General features: G+C 42.3%; 1 protein-coding gene across 1 annotated transcript in view; it reads left to right on the forward strand.

Annotated features, from left to right (window-relative positions):
* AK5 (adenylate kinase 5) overlaps nt 1–19,829 on the forward strand; it is an 88,525-nt gene that overhangs the window by 66,314 nt on the left and 2,382 nt on the right. Inside the window, exons 9-13 of the mRNA XM_081193798.1 lie at nt 2,234–2,276; nt 3,503–3,547; nt 15,182–15,345; nt 16,183–16,299; nt 19,482–19,673. Of these exons, the coding sequence (XP_081049924.1) occupies nt 2,234–2,276; nt 3,503–3,547; nt 15,182–15,345; nt 16,183–16,299; nt 19,482–19,673 (561 nt within the window). The remainder of the gene's footprint in view (nt 1–2,233; nt 2,277–3,502; nt 3,548–15,181; nt 15,346–16,182; nt 16,300–19,481; nt 19,674–19,829) is intronic.

Below are 19,829 nucleotides of genomic sequence, written 5' to 3' on the forward strand. Positions count from 1 at the left end.
TGGGCCATATTCAACTTAATCTTTGTACTAGAGGAACCCAATGCAATGAGGCCTGCTATCTCCTTGGGCTGCATGCCCCCTGTGTCCTCCCCAGTTCTCCTGGCTGTCAGGAGAAACCCCCTACCCAAACAGCAGATGGGGAGAGGGTGGGATAGAGGGAAGCTTGCACTGATTGAGCAATCTCCTTAGCACTTTGTTGAGTACATCCCTATGCATTCCACTTCAAAGTGTCAGCTGGAGTTCATAAAAAATACAAACACAACTGAACAGATACAATTATCATATTGAAAACTATACAAATTAAGACTTGGAGAGAACCATAGTCACCCTTATTTTAATGTCAGCGCCTAGAAATTTTGCAGGCTTCATTGGTAGTGCCTGATTGTTTCGGTGTGCAAGGAGAAAAGTCACTTAGAAGTCAGGTGTTTGTTTTGGATGAGCTGATAATAATGATGTTAGCTATTTTATGCACGTGGTTCCATATCCAAGTAGCTGTTTTAGCAAAAGAGCAGTGCATGAAGCAGTGTTTCAGTATTTCCACCTGCACACAAACAAACACAATTTTGGAATGGAATTCTCTTAAAATGCTGAAGGCAGTACACTCAATCGTCTGTATTTTAGAATGGTTAGATTTTGTGGATTCAGTACCATTGTAGACTCAGTAATGGTTGTGATGAAAAGTCAGAAAAACATTGCCTTAGACTTAATGGCTTTCTCTCAGCTTCTCTCATGTAAATCAATTATAACTTAGGGAAACTAGACAAAAGGGGATAAATTCAACTGAAGCCAATACTTAAATATTCTGAAATATTTGAGCCTGTGTGAAAATAGAGAGATAACCAGTTTCTGCTAAAAATCAGCTTTTGAAACACATCCTGGTATAGAAAAAAAGGGTCTAAAATATTTAAGAATCTAGTTTCAAGCACTGCAGGTATAACATTTTAACCTTTTGTTCAGAAAAATACATTAGAATTGTGATATTCTGCATAGCTTTTTTACCACATATTCCTGTTGAGCTAACCATGCTCGATATGACTGAAAAACTATGCAAAGGTATTTGAAGACACTAGGTGGTATAAGACAAAGCCAACCCTTTGGTATTAATGAACTTAGGTTAGTCACAACTAACGTAAGTCCATTGACTTCAGGGGGTCTGCTCTGCATATAACCTAGCCACATGCCACCCTCTAACTTGTTTAATTACCTTTTCCTCCCAATTCTGTTTTATTTGAGAGGCGGGGAGTGACATATAGAGAACTTTGAGTTTTACAGTACTTCACCTCAAGGCTTGTTTTTGACAGTATTCAGAAATGCTGCCAACAATTTTCCAGGGCCTGCTTTTATCTGGGACTGAACACCATCATCTGTGTACAGTACAGCAGAAACATTTTTTGTGACTGACTTGGGCACATGATTACAGGAGATGATAAAAATTCAACAGTGTTGTTGACATACAGATTGAACAAGATAGGTGCTTGTGCAGCCTTGATGAAACCCTTTTGAGGATGGCAGAGAAGCTATAAGATACCTCTCTGACGTACTTTATACCTTCAGCCAGATATTATTATATTAAAAAAATAATTATAAGATGAGTATTTTACCTAACAACAGCAGAGTCCTATCTCAGCTTTCATAGTTCATATATAGAATTTATTTTTAACCATTCAGTTTAAATCAGTTTCTTTGATTCACAAAACCTCTGGGCAGTCCTTTGTGGTTTTGCCAGATTAATTGCTTCCACACAGAAATTGTCAAGAGAAGAACATCACAAGATAACCTGGCCCTTAGTTCTTAGAGGTCCAGAGGGGAAGGTCAGTCCGTGAACTCCAGTTGATAATGTTCAAATTGGTTGATACATTTTTAAAGAATAGTGCTGCTTTCAACTTCATAATACGGGCGTTGCTGCTCCATGCAGCATGGTTGACCTAGAAACAGCCTTTTTTGCACTTTTTTGTGGGATGCTAATCATTACGCACACTGACTGCCTCAGTGCCACTCAACTGCACTGTAATAGACATGCTGGAATTTCTGACACGACACACGTTGCAGTCATGCTCTGCAGCAATAAATAAGTATACTCAGCAGACGTTCATTTGAAGGTGCTGTCTCTAAAAGCAAATATAGGACAGTGGAGTGGGATTAGCATTGTGGCCAATATGTTAAAAGGGTCAATAGATGCTGATGCATGAAGATGTAAACCATAAATAACATTTTCCAATATGTTAATTGACAGGCATTTGACCAGTCATGCCTTTCTGGACCTGAGAATATGGGAGGTGAGTTTTACCAGCTATCCTCTAGACTACTGTAATAAATGTTGGTAGAATGTTCCCCGCGTCTGTAAGCCACAAATCATGAGAAATTTAGGCTACATTGGAAAATTGCACACTGCAGCTTCCACACTTCAGCATAATTATATTGTACTGTGGAAATTGGATGACTGTATTTATGGGGGGGGGGGTTAAGATACTGTATATGTTTTAATGTATTAATCCATTGATTGTTGATGTATTATCAGACAATGTCACCCTGAGTTTCCTCAGGAGGAAGGGCAGTATATAAATATATTTAAAAAAAATGAGACAATATGAGCACACACATAGCAACCTGTAGAGCACACTGTTACATCAGAATTCTCCAGCGTTAATACCAAGAGGTCCGTAAAGGACAGAGTTGTGGGTGTCAGGATATGCACCTGTTGATGCCCAGTGGGACTTCCTAATTTGGCTTAAGAAATTAAGGGTAAGATCTTGGTTCCATTCGAGCCTTTGAGGCTGGTTATGTTATAGTAAGTCCCTCTTCATGTATGCATAGGGTTAAGGTTTCTTCTGAACAGCTGTGGTTGTGCCTTTACTTGAGTAAAGAATGAGCTGCTGTTCAAGAAAAGAAAAGGCTGTTGTGTATAGATCTCTTTCGATACACTTGTCTGGAATGCAGCTAGTGACCAGTGAAGTCTGGATGTCAGACTGAACTTAAACCAAAAGCACCCCCTGCAAACACACACATACACAAATGTGACCAAATGAATATGAACTGTGACAAATGTAAACAAAGCTTTTTTTAAAGGGAGGCACACACTACGAACTATTCTTAACTCAAGAACACTTTATTCATGGATGGTCATTTTTCATTTTAATATTTTGTGCACACACAAAAGAGCTGTGAGTGTTCTCATGCATTAAATATGTATTTTATCACAGCTACAGTAACAGCGACAAAACTAGGACTGTGAACTGTTCCTTCAATAAAAGAAATTTCTAGTTAGAAATTCAAGCTTGGTGTTTTGTTTTGTTTTTTTAAAAAAAATTTAGCTGCATTTGTATATTCACTTGTCTGTGAATAGTTCCCATTCAATTCAATGTTTCTGAGTAAGCATAATCTTATTATAAAGTGTGATAGATAAGCATAAACATATTGTTAAGTGTGTTATAATTATACACAGTTTTATACGTAGCGACACTTATTGCTAGAAGTCTTTTCCATTCTTTCCCACTTAATTTAGGTTTTACGGAAGACCTGAAGAAATCAAAAATAATTTTTGTAATAGGTAAGTAGGAACTTCATACACCACTCTCCCATAGGCAGCTAGCATTTCTGTATACAAATGCCCACTACCACATTAAAAATTCTTCTGGCAGGTACCACGAAATTATAGGTCTACAGCTAGTTTAGATAACTAGGCATTTCCAAATGCTGGACTGTTTAGTGGTGGCAGCCCCCACCCTCTCCTGTCTGGGGGCAATACTTACATCATATGGTAGATGGATGAAACAAACTGCATCTGTTGGGGAATCGTATACATAATTTCTGAAAGGGTACCGTTAATTACATCATAAAGCACATGGCTGAAACTTGTGTCATAACAATTTCCAGTGCTTTTTCTAGAAAAAGAGGTGCTGGAACTCACCACGAACTCCTCCATTGTTCTCTTATAATGGCAGTAGCACCCATCTGAGATGTGTCGGAACTAAGTTCTGGCTGGAAAAAAATCCCTGGCAATTTTCATTGTACTACATTTGTGGGAGATGATGGGTGGCTTGAGGATGAAGCATGAGAAGGAAACAGAGAGCTTATGCAGGGGTTTTCGGGAGGTTGTATATAATTACCCCCCCCCCAAAAAAAGTTTCCATAACTGATTTAAAAAATGAACGTAATAGTATTGCTTTCTAAAGCCAAAAGTTAATTGTTTACTCTGAGTTTATTGCTAAGGTGGTTGATAATTTCAGAAGTGATTGTTAGTAATGATAATGGAAATTGTCGTGGCTTGCACCACCTTAAACAGTCTGATTTAGGATTGGCCCCATATAAAACAACCAGATTAGCTCTTTTACAATGCAGGAAGAGGGTATCTTGAATTAGAACCAACCATCTCTCTGAACTGTTTACACTGTGGGCAGCTTGACTACTCTAGGTTAAATTTACAGGAGAATTGTGATCATGTTGTGTCATTCCATAAATAGAGCATAGCTATTTGTTTATTTCATAAAATTTATACAATGCTTGATTGTAAAAAAAAAAAAAACCCTCAAAGTGCTTATGAAGAAAGAGTTATTAGTAGGTATTTTGATCAGTTCCCCCCTCCCCCCCAACCAAGGCTGGCTATACGTTATGTTGCTTTTTAACATTCCACATTTTTGAAAAGACAAAATCCAGACAGATTGTCTGTGAATCATAAAAGTAAATATAACTTCATAACTTTTTCTGTGTGAGATACAAGAGTGAGATGCTCCACATGGTAGTTGTTTTATAGCTAATAGTAATAGTAATTTATTATTTGTACCAAGGCTGTCTGGCTGGGTTTCTCCAGCCACTCTGGGCGGCTTCCAACAAAGATTAAAAATACATTAAAATGTCACACATAAAAAACTTCCCTGAACAGGGCTGCCTTCAGATGTCTTCTAAATGTCAGGTAGTTGTTTATCTTTTTGACATCTGATGGGAGGGCGTTCCACAGGGCGGGAGCCACTGCCAGAAGGCCCTCAGCACTGGACCTCAGTGTCTGGGCAGAATGATGGGGGTGGAGACGCTCCTTCAGGTATACTGGGCCAAGGCCGTTTAGGGCTTTAAAGGTCAGCACAAACACTTTGAATTGTACTTTTCGGTGGTGGCGCCCGCCCTGTGGAATGCCCTCCCATCGGATGTCAAGGTGATGGACAACTACCTGACATTCAGAAGACATCTTAAGGCAGCCCTATTCAGGGAAGCTTTTAATGTATGATATTTTAGTGTTTTTTGGTTTCTGTGGAAGCCGCCCAGAGTGGCTGGGGAAACCCAGCCAGATGGGCGGGGTACAAATAATAAATTATTATTATTATTATTATTATTACTCAGAAACGTATTGGGAGCCAATGTAGGTCTTTCAGGACCGGTGTTATATGGTCTCGGCGGCCATGAATAGGCAATGAACTTAGAACCAGACCCCAAAGTTTTGTTTTGCTATAGAGAATAGTTAGTATATTAGTATATTAGATCCAGAGAATGAGGTCCAGTTCACACATGCATATGTATCTCCTGATTATTCAACATTGGATTGTTACCTGATGTTGGAGATTGATATCATAACTATTTCCGTGGTGTTTGTTCTGCTTGCACACATATGGTAACTGTCACTGGATGCTTCAGTCATCACAACAGGCCTGCGACTCTGGTTGCTGTTAGAGAAAATGTCAAGATGGGCATGCTTTGGTTGGAGAAAGCATGATTCAGAACCTAACCTGCTTCTTTCTCAAAAGGCACCATGTGGCATTCATGCTAAAACTCTCAACCATTTTTGTTTCTTTGCTCCTCACACAATTCCATGATGCATCGGGGATACAAAGTCCTGAAAAGATGGGGAAGTTGCTATGGCAATTGCCAACACATTGTAAAGGGGGTGGGAATATGCATCCTTTTCTTTGGAAAACACCTGAAATGCTGTAGTATGCAGTAGAAGAACGGTCCTGGCTTTGCAGCATGTTTTGTGTCTCAGAATGGAATGGGGGAAATGTTTCACTGGAACCATGTTTGCATTAGTTGGACGAAAATAAACACACATCTTCAGCAAGTAACTCCAGAAATTTCACCAGTGAAATGTGATTCTGTCCCCTCCCCCTACAAACTACCGCATTTTTCATTCCATAGGACGCTCCGTCCCATAGGACGCACCTAGTTTTTTTTGGGGGGGGAAATAAAGGAGAAAAAAAATTCCTTTATTTCCCCCCAAAAAAACCAGGTCGGGGGACAGCGGTATGGCGGCGCTCTGCCTCCCCGCTGTCCCCCGAGCTTGTGGGGCTGGCCGATGTCTGCCCGGCGCGCGGGGCGCTCTGCTTCAGGGCGTCCCATGTGCCGGGTGGCAGGCTGCTATCCGCTGCGTATGTCTGCGCGGGGCGCTCTCCTTCAGGGCGCGCCGGGCAGCAGGCTGCTATCCACAGCCTAGGGAGCCCTGCGGGAACTCCCGCGGGCTCCGCAGGCTTGCTGATAGCTTCCTGAAGCCTGGAGAGCGAGAGGGGTCGGTGTGCACTGACCCCTCTCGCTCTCCAAGCTTCAGCAAAAGCCTGCATTCGCCCCATAGGACACACCCAGATTTCCCCTTCATTTTTGGTGGGGGAAAAGTGCGTCCTATAGGGCGAAAAATGTTGCATTTCTGCTTTAACTGAACCAGACTTATTTCCTTCTGAGTGGACGTGCACTGTTATTCTGTGAGCAATTCTGGCATGCATCTCATGTGACTGGCCATTTCTTTTAATATCCAGATATTTTAAATTGTTGTCTAGAGCAATCCAAATTCCAACCATCCACCACTAAGCTGGCATGGCTTTAGAGTGGCAGGGCCTCAGCCACATCTGCAGCCCTGCTCTGCCCAGCATCTGGAGTGCAAGGTGGGGGAAGGTCACTGCACCAGCCCAGAGTTGGTGTAGTGATCAGCCTCAATGCCATCACAACTCATGATGGCAGCAGAGCTAGCCAGCAGCAGAGCATATAATAGCTGTCAACCTTCCCTTTTTTTTGCGGGAAATTCCCTTATTCCAGTGCCGTTTCCCGCTGCTTCCTGCTGCTATCCCAGATTGTTAGATATCCCGTAGACTGTCCCCGGGACAGGTGAGGCTGCTGATCCCTTATTTTCAAGGCTGCTGATCCCTTATTTTCAAATCTGAAAGTTGACAGCTATGGAGCATATGCCCACGCTGCCCAGGGCGGGCATGCTCCCAAGGGGGGCAGGGCATGGAGGGTGCCCTCCCAGGCACCGCTCGGGTGCACGGAGCAGCGCGTGTGCCCTGCAGCCAGGAGCGGAGTGAGCCGGTGATGGCAGATATTTGGCGCACTGCCCACCTGCAACTCCCAAGTCTCCCTTGAGCTGTCAAAACGAAGGGGGGGGATGCCGCCAGCAAAGCGGCGCAGCTCCCTGCCTTTCCCCAGCAGCTCGGGGTAGGCTTGGGAGTCATGGCCAGGTGGCGTGCCAAATGTCAGCCCCCCTCAGCGAAGACACCTGGGGCGGTGTGTCCCCACCGCCCACCTTCCTCCGCCCCTGGGGCTTGCTAGATCCCAGGCTGTCTTGGCCTTGTCTCCACCCATGGCTGGAAGAGAGACACCTCTGCTCAACTGAACATACTGTTGCCCAGTGCAAATAGGGTTTGGATCGTTTTGTAAAATATTAAACTGCAACAGCAGCTATTTTGGCACATGGGCCATTTGAAGCTACCAGAACTCTTTGCTATGGTGACAGGTCCTGGGAATGCTGATGGCATGTGTTGCCATAGCAACTCACCAACTTGTTTCTGTCAACCACGTTTTCAGAATGTTCTAGAATCAGCTTAGAATTAAAGTTCTGCTTTTTTGCCTCCCTAGTCAATCCTTGCTGGTCAATTCTGGCCATTTCTCTTTGTTCCTGGTCTTGTGCATAGTTTCACATATCATAATGCACTGGCAAAATTGTAGAGCCAGTGCGGTATACTGGTTAGACAGAGTATTAGGTTGGGATCCCTGCACAGCTTCTTGGGGCAGTCACAGTTGAACTTCCCTTATTATTTATTTAGAAATGTTAACGTCTCCCTCTTCCACTGTTAAGCCTTTAATGCAGCTTACTGTATTGAAAGAACAATATAAAGATAAAAATCCCAATGAAACTCAAGTAGAATAGTACAAGAAAAGAAAGGAGAAAAGATATTTCAGGGAATGCTTAGGCAAATAAAGCAGTTATAAATTGGCAAAGCTGGTGCTGTGCAGACAGGATGCTACCACAAAAAATCCCTGTCACCTATTCCTCCCCACCGCATGCCCAAGCAGTAAAGGACGTGGCTGTTTGAGCAAGATATCAGAAGTTAGTCTCAACAAATAGCTAGGTTTGTACAAGAGAAGGTTGTCCTTCATAAATTCTGATCTGAAGCCATTTAGAGCTTTATAGGGCAAAACCAGCATTTTCAGTGGTTTCCAAAAAAACCCAAAAAACTAGAAGGCAATGTTTTTTTTTAAAAAATGCACATTTAAATTTAAGATAAAAGAGTTGAGCAAATGATTTCATAATGATATGCTACTTTAGGAAGAAGTTTTAAAACTAAACTGATAAATATTCTTTCCCCCTTCCGGATGTTAAGGGAGAGATGGGCTAATTAAAAGATTTGGCAGTAATTAACTGAAAATGCAGTCTAGGAGCCAAATAAATTAGGCAGCTGTCCTGCTATTCCAGTCTAAGAACCCAGTGTAAAACTTGAAGCTGGAAGCGCAAATATAAGAGAGCCAATTATAACAGGCACATATGTTTACGCACACAAATCCAAATGTTCAAAGCTTGTGTATTTTCCCCTACCGTTTTTTGTTAAAGCCCGCACCAGAAAAGAGGAGTCGATTTCCCTCCAACTTATGCCTCTTTCCCCAATCAGCCGAGAATGCCTGAGCATCACAAACTGCAAGCCAAAACAGAACAAACGCCTAAATTGGCATCCAAGAATGGTGGCTGTTGAGCTGCTATCCCAATCCCAATCTCAGCGTGTATGTAGGCGCAACTTCATTCCCAGAAATGCAGTGCAGATAGACCACATCTGTGCTTGGATATGTGTGCTGTTAATCTTGTGTCTTGGGCTGGGAAAGGATTTGCCTTCACAGTTTAAAAAGTATCCTACTTTAGGAGTTGGGCTCAGAAAATACCTGCCTGCAAAAGGGCACACATTCCCAGAAGCCAGTCCTTACTCTGCAGTCCTTTAAACTGCTGAGGTGCAATTCCCCCTCCCAATGTCTCAGAGAACATTAATCTCGGGATGGGGCAGAATTGACCTGTGGGAATGTGTGCCCCCCCCTCTGGTAGCTGCATATTGTTCTGTGTAAATATTTTCAGTGTAGGGCAAAGGCAAGAAGCAGCAGATCCTGTCAGTTTTGAGGGCCAGAGCTCCCCCCCCCCTTTTATAAGCAAGATTTCCCTACGTGGTTCAGGAGTCCTTCGCATCTAGGGATTACCCATGTTTTATGCGCTAGTTGCATATGCACACGGAGCATTCGCTTTACAAATATCAGTGGGACCATCTATTACTAAAATTATTCCAATATAATTAGAAAGTTATTGAAACCAAAAGAGCAGATCTTAATATAGGGGCTGTAAAGGACAGAATGTATGTCGTTTTCACAGAATGCTAATAATTCACGTGAGTCATGAAAGGATCTGGGGTTCTTTGAAAGCTTTTTCTGGATGATCAAAAGTTATCTGTGCTTTCTTTCTTTCTTTCTTTCTTTCTTTCTTTCTTTCTCTTTCTGAAAGCATTTCCAGCGAGAAATTAATTGAGATGCTGTTGAACCAAAGGGAAGATTAGTGAAAGAAACGGAAATATTTTTTCTTTAAAACCTGAACTGGGCTATCTGTCAAGACAAGCTTGCTCTTTGTTTGAAAGAACAGGCTGTTTTGAGATGGGTTTGTTCGGAAAATATTTCTTTCCTTCTGCTGCTACTTTCCTATCTCTTCATGATCAGGAGCCTGAATCAAGGAGTCAATAGTGATTCACTCTCAGCTGTTCCGCTTGGCAACCATCCCATTATGGACCAGCCACACAAACTCAGCACCTTGCAAAGGAGGATATGCATAACTCTTGTCATTTTATGCATTGCGGCTTTGTCTGCTCCCAACACAGAATCCCATAGTAAATCATTATAACAGCGTGCATAGCCTCCTAGCAGAAGATTTCTGGAGAGTGTTGGGTGATGTTTTAGTAGTGTCAGTACAATCCAAAGATCTGCTCTTGAACATTTATTTATTTGAACCTTGGAAAGATTGCATTCCCAATTATAACTCCATAATTGGGTTTATATGCTGGATGCTCAGTATTTTTAAGAAAGGAAATCTATTATCTTAGTTATAAAGTGCAAGGATTAAACATTTGTACTGCAATGAGAGCCTGTTAATACTGCACATGGGTTCACCGACTGCCTGTTGCTTCCTTTCTGGTACCTAAAGCACAAGGGCATATTATTAGGAAAATCAATTTTGATTGCTGTGCTCTGTGTAGATTGTGATTTTCCCTTTCTTGTGTGAAAGGGGCCTCAGATTTCTAGCACAGATGGGTAAAGAATAAATAGAACATCATTTACCATAGTTAACTGAGCTACCGGAAAGCTATCCCTGTTTGCAATGCAGAGTAGGTTTTCCTGGGTGCATATTTTCATGTTTGCCTTATTGATCACATGCATATGTTGGATGGTCTTGGGTCTAAAGCAGAGGATTGGGATTTAGCCTTCAGGGTTTTCTTGACCCATGGCCAACTGCAATTGCATGTTACAAACACTCGACAGCACTTTTCCCACCACACAAACCAGCTTCTTGTTATGAAGCAGTGAGGTGGCTTAGGGGAAGGGGTTGCTTAAATATTTCTTCACTCACTGCTTCTCCACACCAGGTCAGAGCCATCCATGAGGATATAACAGAATAGGACCACTTAATCACTCCTTTAATAAAAGTATCACTAGGATGTTGATATAAGCAGGTATGCTTCTAATGGTTTACTGTATCATAAATCAGAGCCAAGGTTCAATCTAGACTACCTATGTGCCGCAGAAGGGAAGATAAGCAGAGGCTACAGAGTTTATGATAGGTGGACAAAACCTCTCCTCCACTTTGCTTTGGAGAACAGCCAGAGCACGATTAACAATATTTGCAAACCCTGAAACACCTTTTATGTCTGTGGACTGGCTTTTGCTGCGTGGGTGGGAAGCTGCTATAGAAGAGTGGGAAGATTCAATAACTAATTCATTAATGTCACTTGAGCCTAAAAGACCCCCCAGGGTTTCTTACAACAACTAGAACACACTTCAGTAGAAATATCAATATAATACTACTAAAAAAGAGAGTTTATAGAGCAATCTTAACTCTGTGCCTGGGGAACAGCCACTGCTGTATCCAAAGTCCTGCCAACTAGGGGGGAAAGGTGGAATTTATTTGTTGCACCAGTTTCAGGCTTGGACAGCTGAGGGGCATGAATCAGGTCCCTTACCTGAGAATGGGGCAGCATAAAGGATCTAGAAGATCATTGGCTGGCCCATCTCTGCTTCTGCCAGTGGGAAGACCCCTGGGTAGAGGTCAGTTCTGCAGTGCAGCAGAGCCTCCCCACCCCCCAGTAGCTGTCAGAGAGGTGCCCGCCTTTCCTTCTCTCCCACCCAGCCATCAGCATCCAAGGGTTAGGATGGCTCCCCTAATAACCAGTTTAAGCCTCGTTTATGGATATGATTTCCCCCCCACAGCAAAGAGGCTCAAATTAAGCATTAACTCATCAAAACCTACAACATTCAATACAGTACAAAACACATCAAACAAATTCAAATAGGGCAAAATAATCAGTTCAGCAAGCATCAGATAAATTCAGTTACTATAATGAAATTATATATAGTATAACAAGAACAGAGCTTAATCAAAATTAACAGGCAATAGTCTAATCCATACTATTGGTAGTAGCCTTGCTGCACTCCAAGAGACTGGAGCAGCCTTGTTTATATAAAGTTCAGAGTACAAGGAAAATGCTCAGCATCCCAGGTGTTCTGGCTGCTAGTTTTGCTCTTACAAGACTACATGACTGAGTCTCAGATACTTAGCTTGTATATGAAGCAAGATAGTGAGGCATTAATTGTTGGTGTATTTTATTTCCCTAGTGGCCCATTGTAATCTTACCTCCATTTATCACAAATGGCCCTCACCAAATGAGCTGCTCTGACTGGGCCCAGAGCTAGGATCCACTCATAGTCTACCTTGTGAAAAAAATGTGTTAAGCCATCCTCAAAAGTTATCACATCCATCACAGGAGGACAGCTTCCTTAACACCCTTGCTCTGCATGTCAAAGCTTCAGTCAGCATCATGACAGCTTCTCAGCCAGCCCAGTCAACTCTTCTCCCTTTTCTTTGCAATTGTTTCTTTACAATTATTTCCTTGCAAAATAATAATAATATAGGAGAGAGCATGCAACGTATCAAAAACCAATACGTTTCTGCTTCATCTTAAATGTTAATCTGTTGTCTATTTGATCTCAGTGTATCATTTCTCATCCTTCTTACTTCTATGCTCTCCTTCATTGTTGAACTAAATCCAAGGGTGCGTTGCAAAACGTATACCACAACAGCATAGTATTCTATTGATATTTCAGATTCAGGTGAATGTCGTGACGAGTTTATTGGTTGGTGGTCATTATTCACACACTGCCTTAGGAAGGAAATGCCAAATCTGCAACAGATTTCCAGCTGAGTTAAACCTTCAGAGCAGATGTATGCTATTTATTATTTATGCTTTAGTAGCAGCTGGAGACTCTGTTGTGCCAGGCTTATTACAAAAAGTTATTTTCCGAAGAGCTAAGTTGCAGACAACAGCTAGTCCCCAAGTCAGTATGCAAGGACTATGCTCACACAGCAGCATACCTGACAGGGACATCATACAAGGCCACCAGCAACCCATTGCTTTTGCATAGACATCTTTATTTCGGGTCTGCATTCCTGAAACTTGCAAAGGAACCAGGAGTGGTATCTGAATAATGTGTCCCATCAGTGCAAGGATTTACGCTTGCACAACTTTTGCCCATTCTTGTCCCCCCTTCCTGTGTATTTTCTAGGGGTTCCCCCATCTCAATTGGCCTTAGAGTCTAAACCTATGCACGCTTACTTTTTCTGGGTTCAGCTTTCTAGTGGGTACATGTAGCATTGCAGGCTTGATTTTTCTCTAAGTGGGATGGCAGCTCCAGTCCAAACAGGAAAGGGGAAAAAAACCCATAAAAGGGATCCCTGTGTCTACAGACTGCTTACCCTTAAAGTGGAAGGAAGCAGAAGATGCTGGCAAAACCGAATAGGTATAAGGAATGCATCAGTCCTGTCATGTGAGAACAGCATTCATCTCAGTCCTGCTGACCTTATTTTTAGTCAATTCATCCATCTTTGACCTCAAGCAATTCCAAGCAAGAGGGGGTGAAAAACTTTTAATAGAACATAGACCCAGTTTCAAATCCTCTTTTACTTATATTCTTGAAGAGGAGAAGGTATTCCATAACTGAAAAGTTGCATATGCTTTGCAGAAACAAGAAAGAAATGAGAAGGAAAGGTCAATTCCACAGCACTGACGGAGCATTTGAGCTTTTTTTAATCACACTGTGGATAAGTATTTTGGGCTCTTTTCTAAGGTACAGGTTATTATTACTGTAAAGGAACTGGCAGAGGGAACAAAAAACATAAAATAATTCTGTCTATTAGATCTTGTTTCTTGATTATCAGGTTCCTCGTTTCCCAGAAGAGTTTTCACATCTAGTCTTTGTAACAAGACATGCAGTAGTAGCAATTAGCTGTCTCCTCTCTGCTGGTCTCCGTTTCTCATCTGGGCACTTGCAATTACTGGTTTTTTTTATTACAATGCATCTGTCCAAGAGAGTAACGGGCATCAGCAGCCGCCCTATATAACCACCACATAGAGTCACAGTGACCATCATTTCTCAGCAAGTGACTAGTATTTATAGAAGTGTGTATGTGAGTTATCACAAGTAAATGTATAAAAGACAGTAATCTCTCCTCTGCTGGAACATTGTAAAACTGACATATGCAATAATTTTGCTCATGGTGATTACTGAGTAGATGTGTTTCTCCAGAGACGAGAATTGAGGTACCATAGAGAGTTACATAAATCTGGCAGGGCTTTGTTTCCGCAGCTTGAATGAGCCCATGGTGACTGCCTGCCTCTGGGCCACCAGTCTCTTCTTCTGTCATCCATTCTGTTCGTTGTTAAAATCCTAATTTCAAAATGGATAGGAGGCCGGAGGAGCTGTCATAAGAATCACAGTCATTTGATTTATGTTCCACATTTTCCACAAACACATTGTGCTCACAAGAGATGCACAATAGCTAAAGTAAATACAAATTACGACGCAGTTTAAAGTTTGACGATTAGCAGTTTAGTTAAAACACATCAAAAGTCAGTTAACAACATCCAGTACTAAGAACACCAATGTTAAACCCACATTGTGGAATCCATTCAGCAGTTCATATGAAGAGAGCTAACAAAAGATTGGTAGCCCACATCATTCTAGTTGTAAAAAAGGATAAGTTAAAACTAACAAAACTGAACTGTCCCAAGCCAAGCACAACACCCTTTTTAAAAGCCCTATTTGTGTCTAGGTGTGCACTCACACACATTCTCACTGGGTTGACAGTCAGTAATGCATGTCGTATTTTTTTCCTTGTTGTCCCTGCTCTGAACAGTGTATCAGGCTGTTTACTGGGACTCACCTGCAACAGCAATACTTGACGCAGCTGATGAAAACAGTGATAGCGGCAGATTAGTATCAAAACTAAGGCAGCTTTGCAGATAGGTTTTAAAAGGTTACTATTATTTGGCGTCTGTCAACAGCCTGGGTGTGTTAAGGGTGAGATAGGGGAAGCAAGGGAAGAAAAACTATAGACTTGTCTCATTATCATCCAGTTTACAAAAGTACTTGCCTGTCAGCTATTCTTATTTCTTACAGTCAGGCAAGTGGCTGTTTACAAGCCTGCTCTAGGGACCTCTACTTAGATATTGTTTGGGGCACTGGTATAGTTTTTATTTTTTTAAAAAAGGTTGATGGGCTTCAGTGGTTCAGCAATTCAGGAGAGCTTTATTCCACCACTCCCAACGCCATTTTGTAGCACCTTGTTGTTTGCTGATCTGTCTCATGATGAATTGGGTTGATGTGTCTCAAATTTAAGAACTTGTGTTTGCCCACAAAGGAGGCCCAGGCTCTGGTAAAGGAACCCAGTGCGAGAAATTAGCACAGAAGTATGGATTTTTGCATCTGTCGACGGATGGTCTCATCCAACGTGAAATGTCATCATTATCAGAAAGGAGCAGGATCATCAGAGATAACCTGGAAAGCGGCAAACTTGTACCAGGGGTAAGCTGTGATCCGGAGACGTGATGTGTCTGACAGAGAATCTGTGCATCACACGGACACAAAACCCAAAGAAGGAAAGAACATTTAGTGCAGTTATGACTGCCTACTGTTTGAAAGGATGTTAGGAATGGATTGTGCAGTGGGGCTGGGCCATTTACTTGACCTCCCTCTAAGACACAGAGACAGGGAGGAGCAGGGGCAATATAGTGACAGTGCAAATGTACACTGGAACACTGGATTGGCTTCGCCAGTGTGCTTACACCACATTGACCTTGCTGCTGCCTTGCTTCTCCCTATCTTCATCTGACTGTGCAGTAGTGACTTGGCCAGAGGGAGATCAGGCAAGAGATTCAGCCCCACCACATTCTCTGCTACTGGAATAAGTCCTCTTTCCACAACACATTTCAGAAGATCATTTGTTACTAGCCAAAGATTCCTTTGGCACCCTAAAATTCAACTGCAGTATGGCACAAAAAGCATGCTTACTTCAAGGCATCATAGGCTTTTTTGCCTCCCTCACACTGGTTTAGGCTATTTTAGAAGCTCTCTCGGCATACTATATTTACAAATGTCCCGTGCTGAGTCAGATGTTAATCCAGCTCTGACTATGATGAGATTATTTTTTTAAAATCCAGTAGTTCAGTAACTAAGCATTTTACTTCCTGTGAAAATGTGCAATGAGGATGTTGGCGCATCCTCAGCCGGTAAGGGTGGGGGCGTAGCACATGGGCCTGAAGTGATGCACTAGGATTGGGAGTTTTGTCTGTGTCTCACTCCAAAGCACTGCAGTATCAAAGTGGTTTCTAAACAAAAATTATTTAATCTTCTTCCATTAAGGATATTGTTACGGATCTCCTAAAAGAAGTTATACTCGCCAATATGGGAGGCACAAATGGGTTCCTGATTGATGGTTATCCTCAGGAGATGAAGCAAGGAGAAGAGTTTGAGGGCCAGGTGAACATTTATTATTATCATTTTTAAAAGATTTTATTGGTTTACAAAAGTCTGTGCATTCTCTTTTTTTTTCAGGATGTAAAGTCTTTCCTACATATCAATTACATTTGTTACAAGACATTAATGTTGACTACAGTATAAGGTAGGGATGCGGGTGGCGCTGTGGGTTAAACCACAGAGCCTAGGACTTGCCGATCAGAAGGTTGGCGGTTCAAATCCCCGCAATGGGGTGAGCTCCCGTTGCTCAGCCCCTGCTCCTGCCCACCTAGCAGTTTGAAAGCATGTCAAAGTGCAAGTAGATACCGGCAGGAAGGTAAACAGCGTTTCCGTGCGCTGCTCTGGTTCGCCAGAATTGGCTTAGTCATGCTGGCCGCATAACCCAGAAGCTGTATGCTGGCTCCCTCAGCTGATAAAGCGAGATGAGCGCCGCAACCCCAGAGTCGGCCACAACTGGACCTAATGGTCAGGGGTCCCTTTACCTTTACAGTATAAGGTTGGGGAAGAAGTGAGGAGAGGAAGAGGTGTGGTGAAACTTATATTCTAGGTGAACATTATCACATTGTGAAGGGAAAGGCTTCAGCTTAACAGCAGAGCACTCGCTCAGAATGCAAAAGGTTCCAGGTTCCATCCTTGTCTTCTCTAGGTAGGTCTGGGGAACACTTCCATCTGAAAACCCTGGCGAGCCACTGTCAGTCTGGGTAGATCGGCCTTCCCTAACCTGGTGCCATTCAGATGTTTTAGACTGCAACTCCCATCAACCCACCCAGCATGGCTGGGGACCAGACTGAGCATGAGAGACTGATGGTCTGGTTCAGGAAAAGGCACTTTCCTATCTTCTAATTAGGGCTGCCAGGATTTTTTTTCAGCAAGCAACCTGTGCCTCGTACTGCTCTGCAACATGCTGAAATTCATAAAAATGATGTCTTAGTATGCAGATACCCTTCAGAAAAGCTCTGCCTGCTGAACTCTTGTGTTTAATGTTCATACATTGCATATCACTTTTTATGCAGACAAAGCACACAAAATATCAATTTAGGAATGCACTGATACAAACTATTTAGAAACCGATACATATGCAGTGCAGTTTATGTTTGCCATAGAATTGTTTAAAGAAAGAAGAAACCCAGATATAAATATATAGCCAAGACAGTGAGAAAAAGCACTGAGCTATTTCATTACAGATCCGTATGTTTTCCATTCACATTTTGAGTTTCCCCTTTTGCTGATGGAGAGCTGGAACACAATAGCTCTGCTGCATCAGGGCCTTCTGATCCAGTCCTCAGGTCTCACAGTGGCCAAACAAGATGTCCATGGAAAGCCTGCAGGGAGGACCGGAGTATCCTTCCCACTTTTGTTCCCTGATAACTGGCACCGATAGCATTATCCTCCACAAATCCCTTGTCTAATCCCTTTTAAAGCCGTCCAATAGGTAGCACATTACTTGCCAGCTACTTCAAAATACCCTAAATAATTAGCTGAGATGGGTTGAGGGGAATGACAACATACATATTCCCTCCCCCAAGTAGCTCCTTTGAGTCTTATCTCTGTGCACCTGACGCAAAGTGCGCTGACGGGATTTCATTTAATCTTTTAATTAGGAAATACCAATGAAGAGAACATTATTATTTTTACCTTGTCATAAAGCACTTTTTGTACAAAGTACTGAAGATTAATCCTGTCATTAGAACACCAAGAGTCATGGGCTTCACTTCCTCATCTTGGCATAAATGGCCTCTTCCCCTTAAATAAGCGGCTCCCTCCAGGATATTATTAAATTGTTCTCTCGTCACTGTGATGTAACATTTTAAAATATGGCATAGTTGATTCCTCAGTTCACACCAACAGTGTTATTGTGTCAGAATAACTCCTCACTAGGTCAGAGACTAATTTTTGGTACACTGGTGCCTCCTTGTGCATGAAATGAATTATGTTATCATCTGCTATATAACACTGCATGGGAGAGGTGTTTTTCCATTAAAACATCATCACAGGGCTGATTTAGATGTTGCATTTTTGCAGCTTCAAGAGTCTCTGCTTCTACACTAGCTATTTTAGTTATTATTTTCTCAAACAGCAGCTTCCAATGCTAAATGGGCAAGCGTCTTTTGAAACAAACAGGAGTCTACAACATGGCAGGAGGTTAAGCTAGTTGTAAGAATCCTTTTACTTTACATAATATTGCACAACCCTAGAATCAACAAATTGTAGAGTTGAAAGGGACTCCAAGGGCCATCTAGTCTAACATCCTGCAATGCAGGAATCTCAACTGAAGCATCCAAGACTAATGGCCATCCAACCTCTGCTTAAAAACGTTGAATGAAGGATAGTCCACCACCTGTTGTGGGAGTCTGTTCCACTGTTGAACTGCTCTTACTGTCAGAATCTCCTTTCTTGTAACTTGAATCCAATGGTTTGGATCCTAGCTTCTGGAGCAGAACACAAGCTTGCTGCATCATTGCATGTGACAGCCCTTGAGATATTTGAAGATGGCTATCATATCTCCTCTCAGTCTCTTTTCCAGGCTAAACATACCCAACACCCTCAAAAGGCTTGGTTTCCAGACCCTTTATCACCTTGGTCGCCCTCCTCTGCACATTCCAGCTGGACAATATCCTTCTTAAATTGTGGTGCCGATTGGACCTTGTACTCCAGATGGGGTCTAAGGCAGAATAGAATGGTACTACTGTTTCCTTTGATCAGGACACTATACTTCTGTTGATGCAGCCTAGAATAGCATTAGCCTTTTTTTGCTGCTGCACAACACTGTTGATTCATGTTAGCTTATGGTCTACTAAGACCCATAGATCCTTTTCACATGTACTAGCAATCCAGCTGCCCCCATCTCATATTTGTGCAACTGGTTCCTGCTGCCTAAGTGCAGAACCTTACATTTGTCCCTATTGAAATTTAATTTGTTAGTTTTGACCTAGTTCTCCAATCTATTAAAGTCATCTTTAATCCTGAGTGTCTTCTGTGGCATTGGCTACCCCTCCCAGTTTGGGGTCATCTGCAGATTTGATGAGTATCTGCTCAATTCCTGTTTAGATTGTTCTTGAGTCACCTGTCTCAATCTCTCCTACAAAATCCATGTGGATGTTGCATTCTGACCTCACTCCCATGAGGAAGAATGCTATGCTGTGATCAGCTCTTATATTCAGTCAGTTTTCTCATTTTTTTTCCAGATTGGTGAACCATCTTTGATGCTCTGCATGGACTGCTCCTCTAAGACAATGAGCAGCCGCCTTCTGAAAAGAAGCCAGAGCAGCCAGTGCTCGGATGGCAGTGAAGAAGCCATCATGAAGAGCATCCAAAATTACTACCAAGCAATGGAGCCTGTGATCACCTATTATGAAAACAAAATTCCATTGTTTAAGGTAAACCGGCTAGGCTTTGGAACTGGACTATGGTACCTTCTTCTTCTCAATACATCCAAATGGCTAAGAGCTAATTTACATGTGCTGTAAGCTTTCCAAGAGGCCATAATCCTCTCCTAGGTTTGCACCAGGGCACATGCACCAACCACAATGTTC

The sequence above is a fragment of the Podarcis bocagei genome, assembly GCF_964188305.1.
Source record: "Podarcis bocagei genome assembly, chromosome: 5".
Taxonomy (NCBI): Eukaryota; Metazoa; Chordata; class Lepidosauria; order Squamata; family Lacertidae; genus Podarcis; species Podarcis bocagei.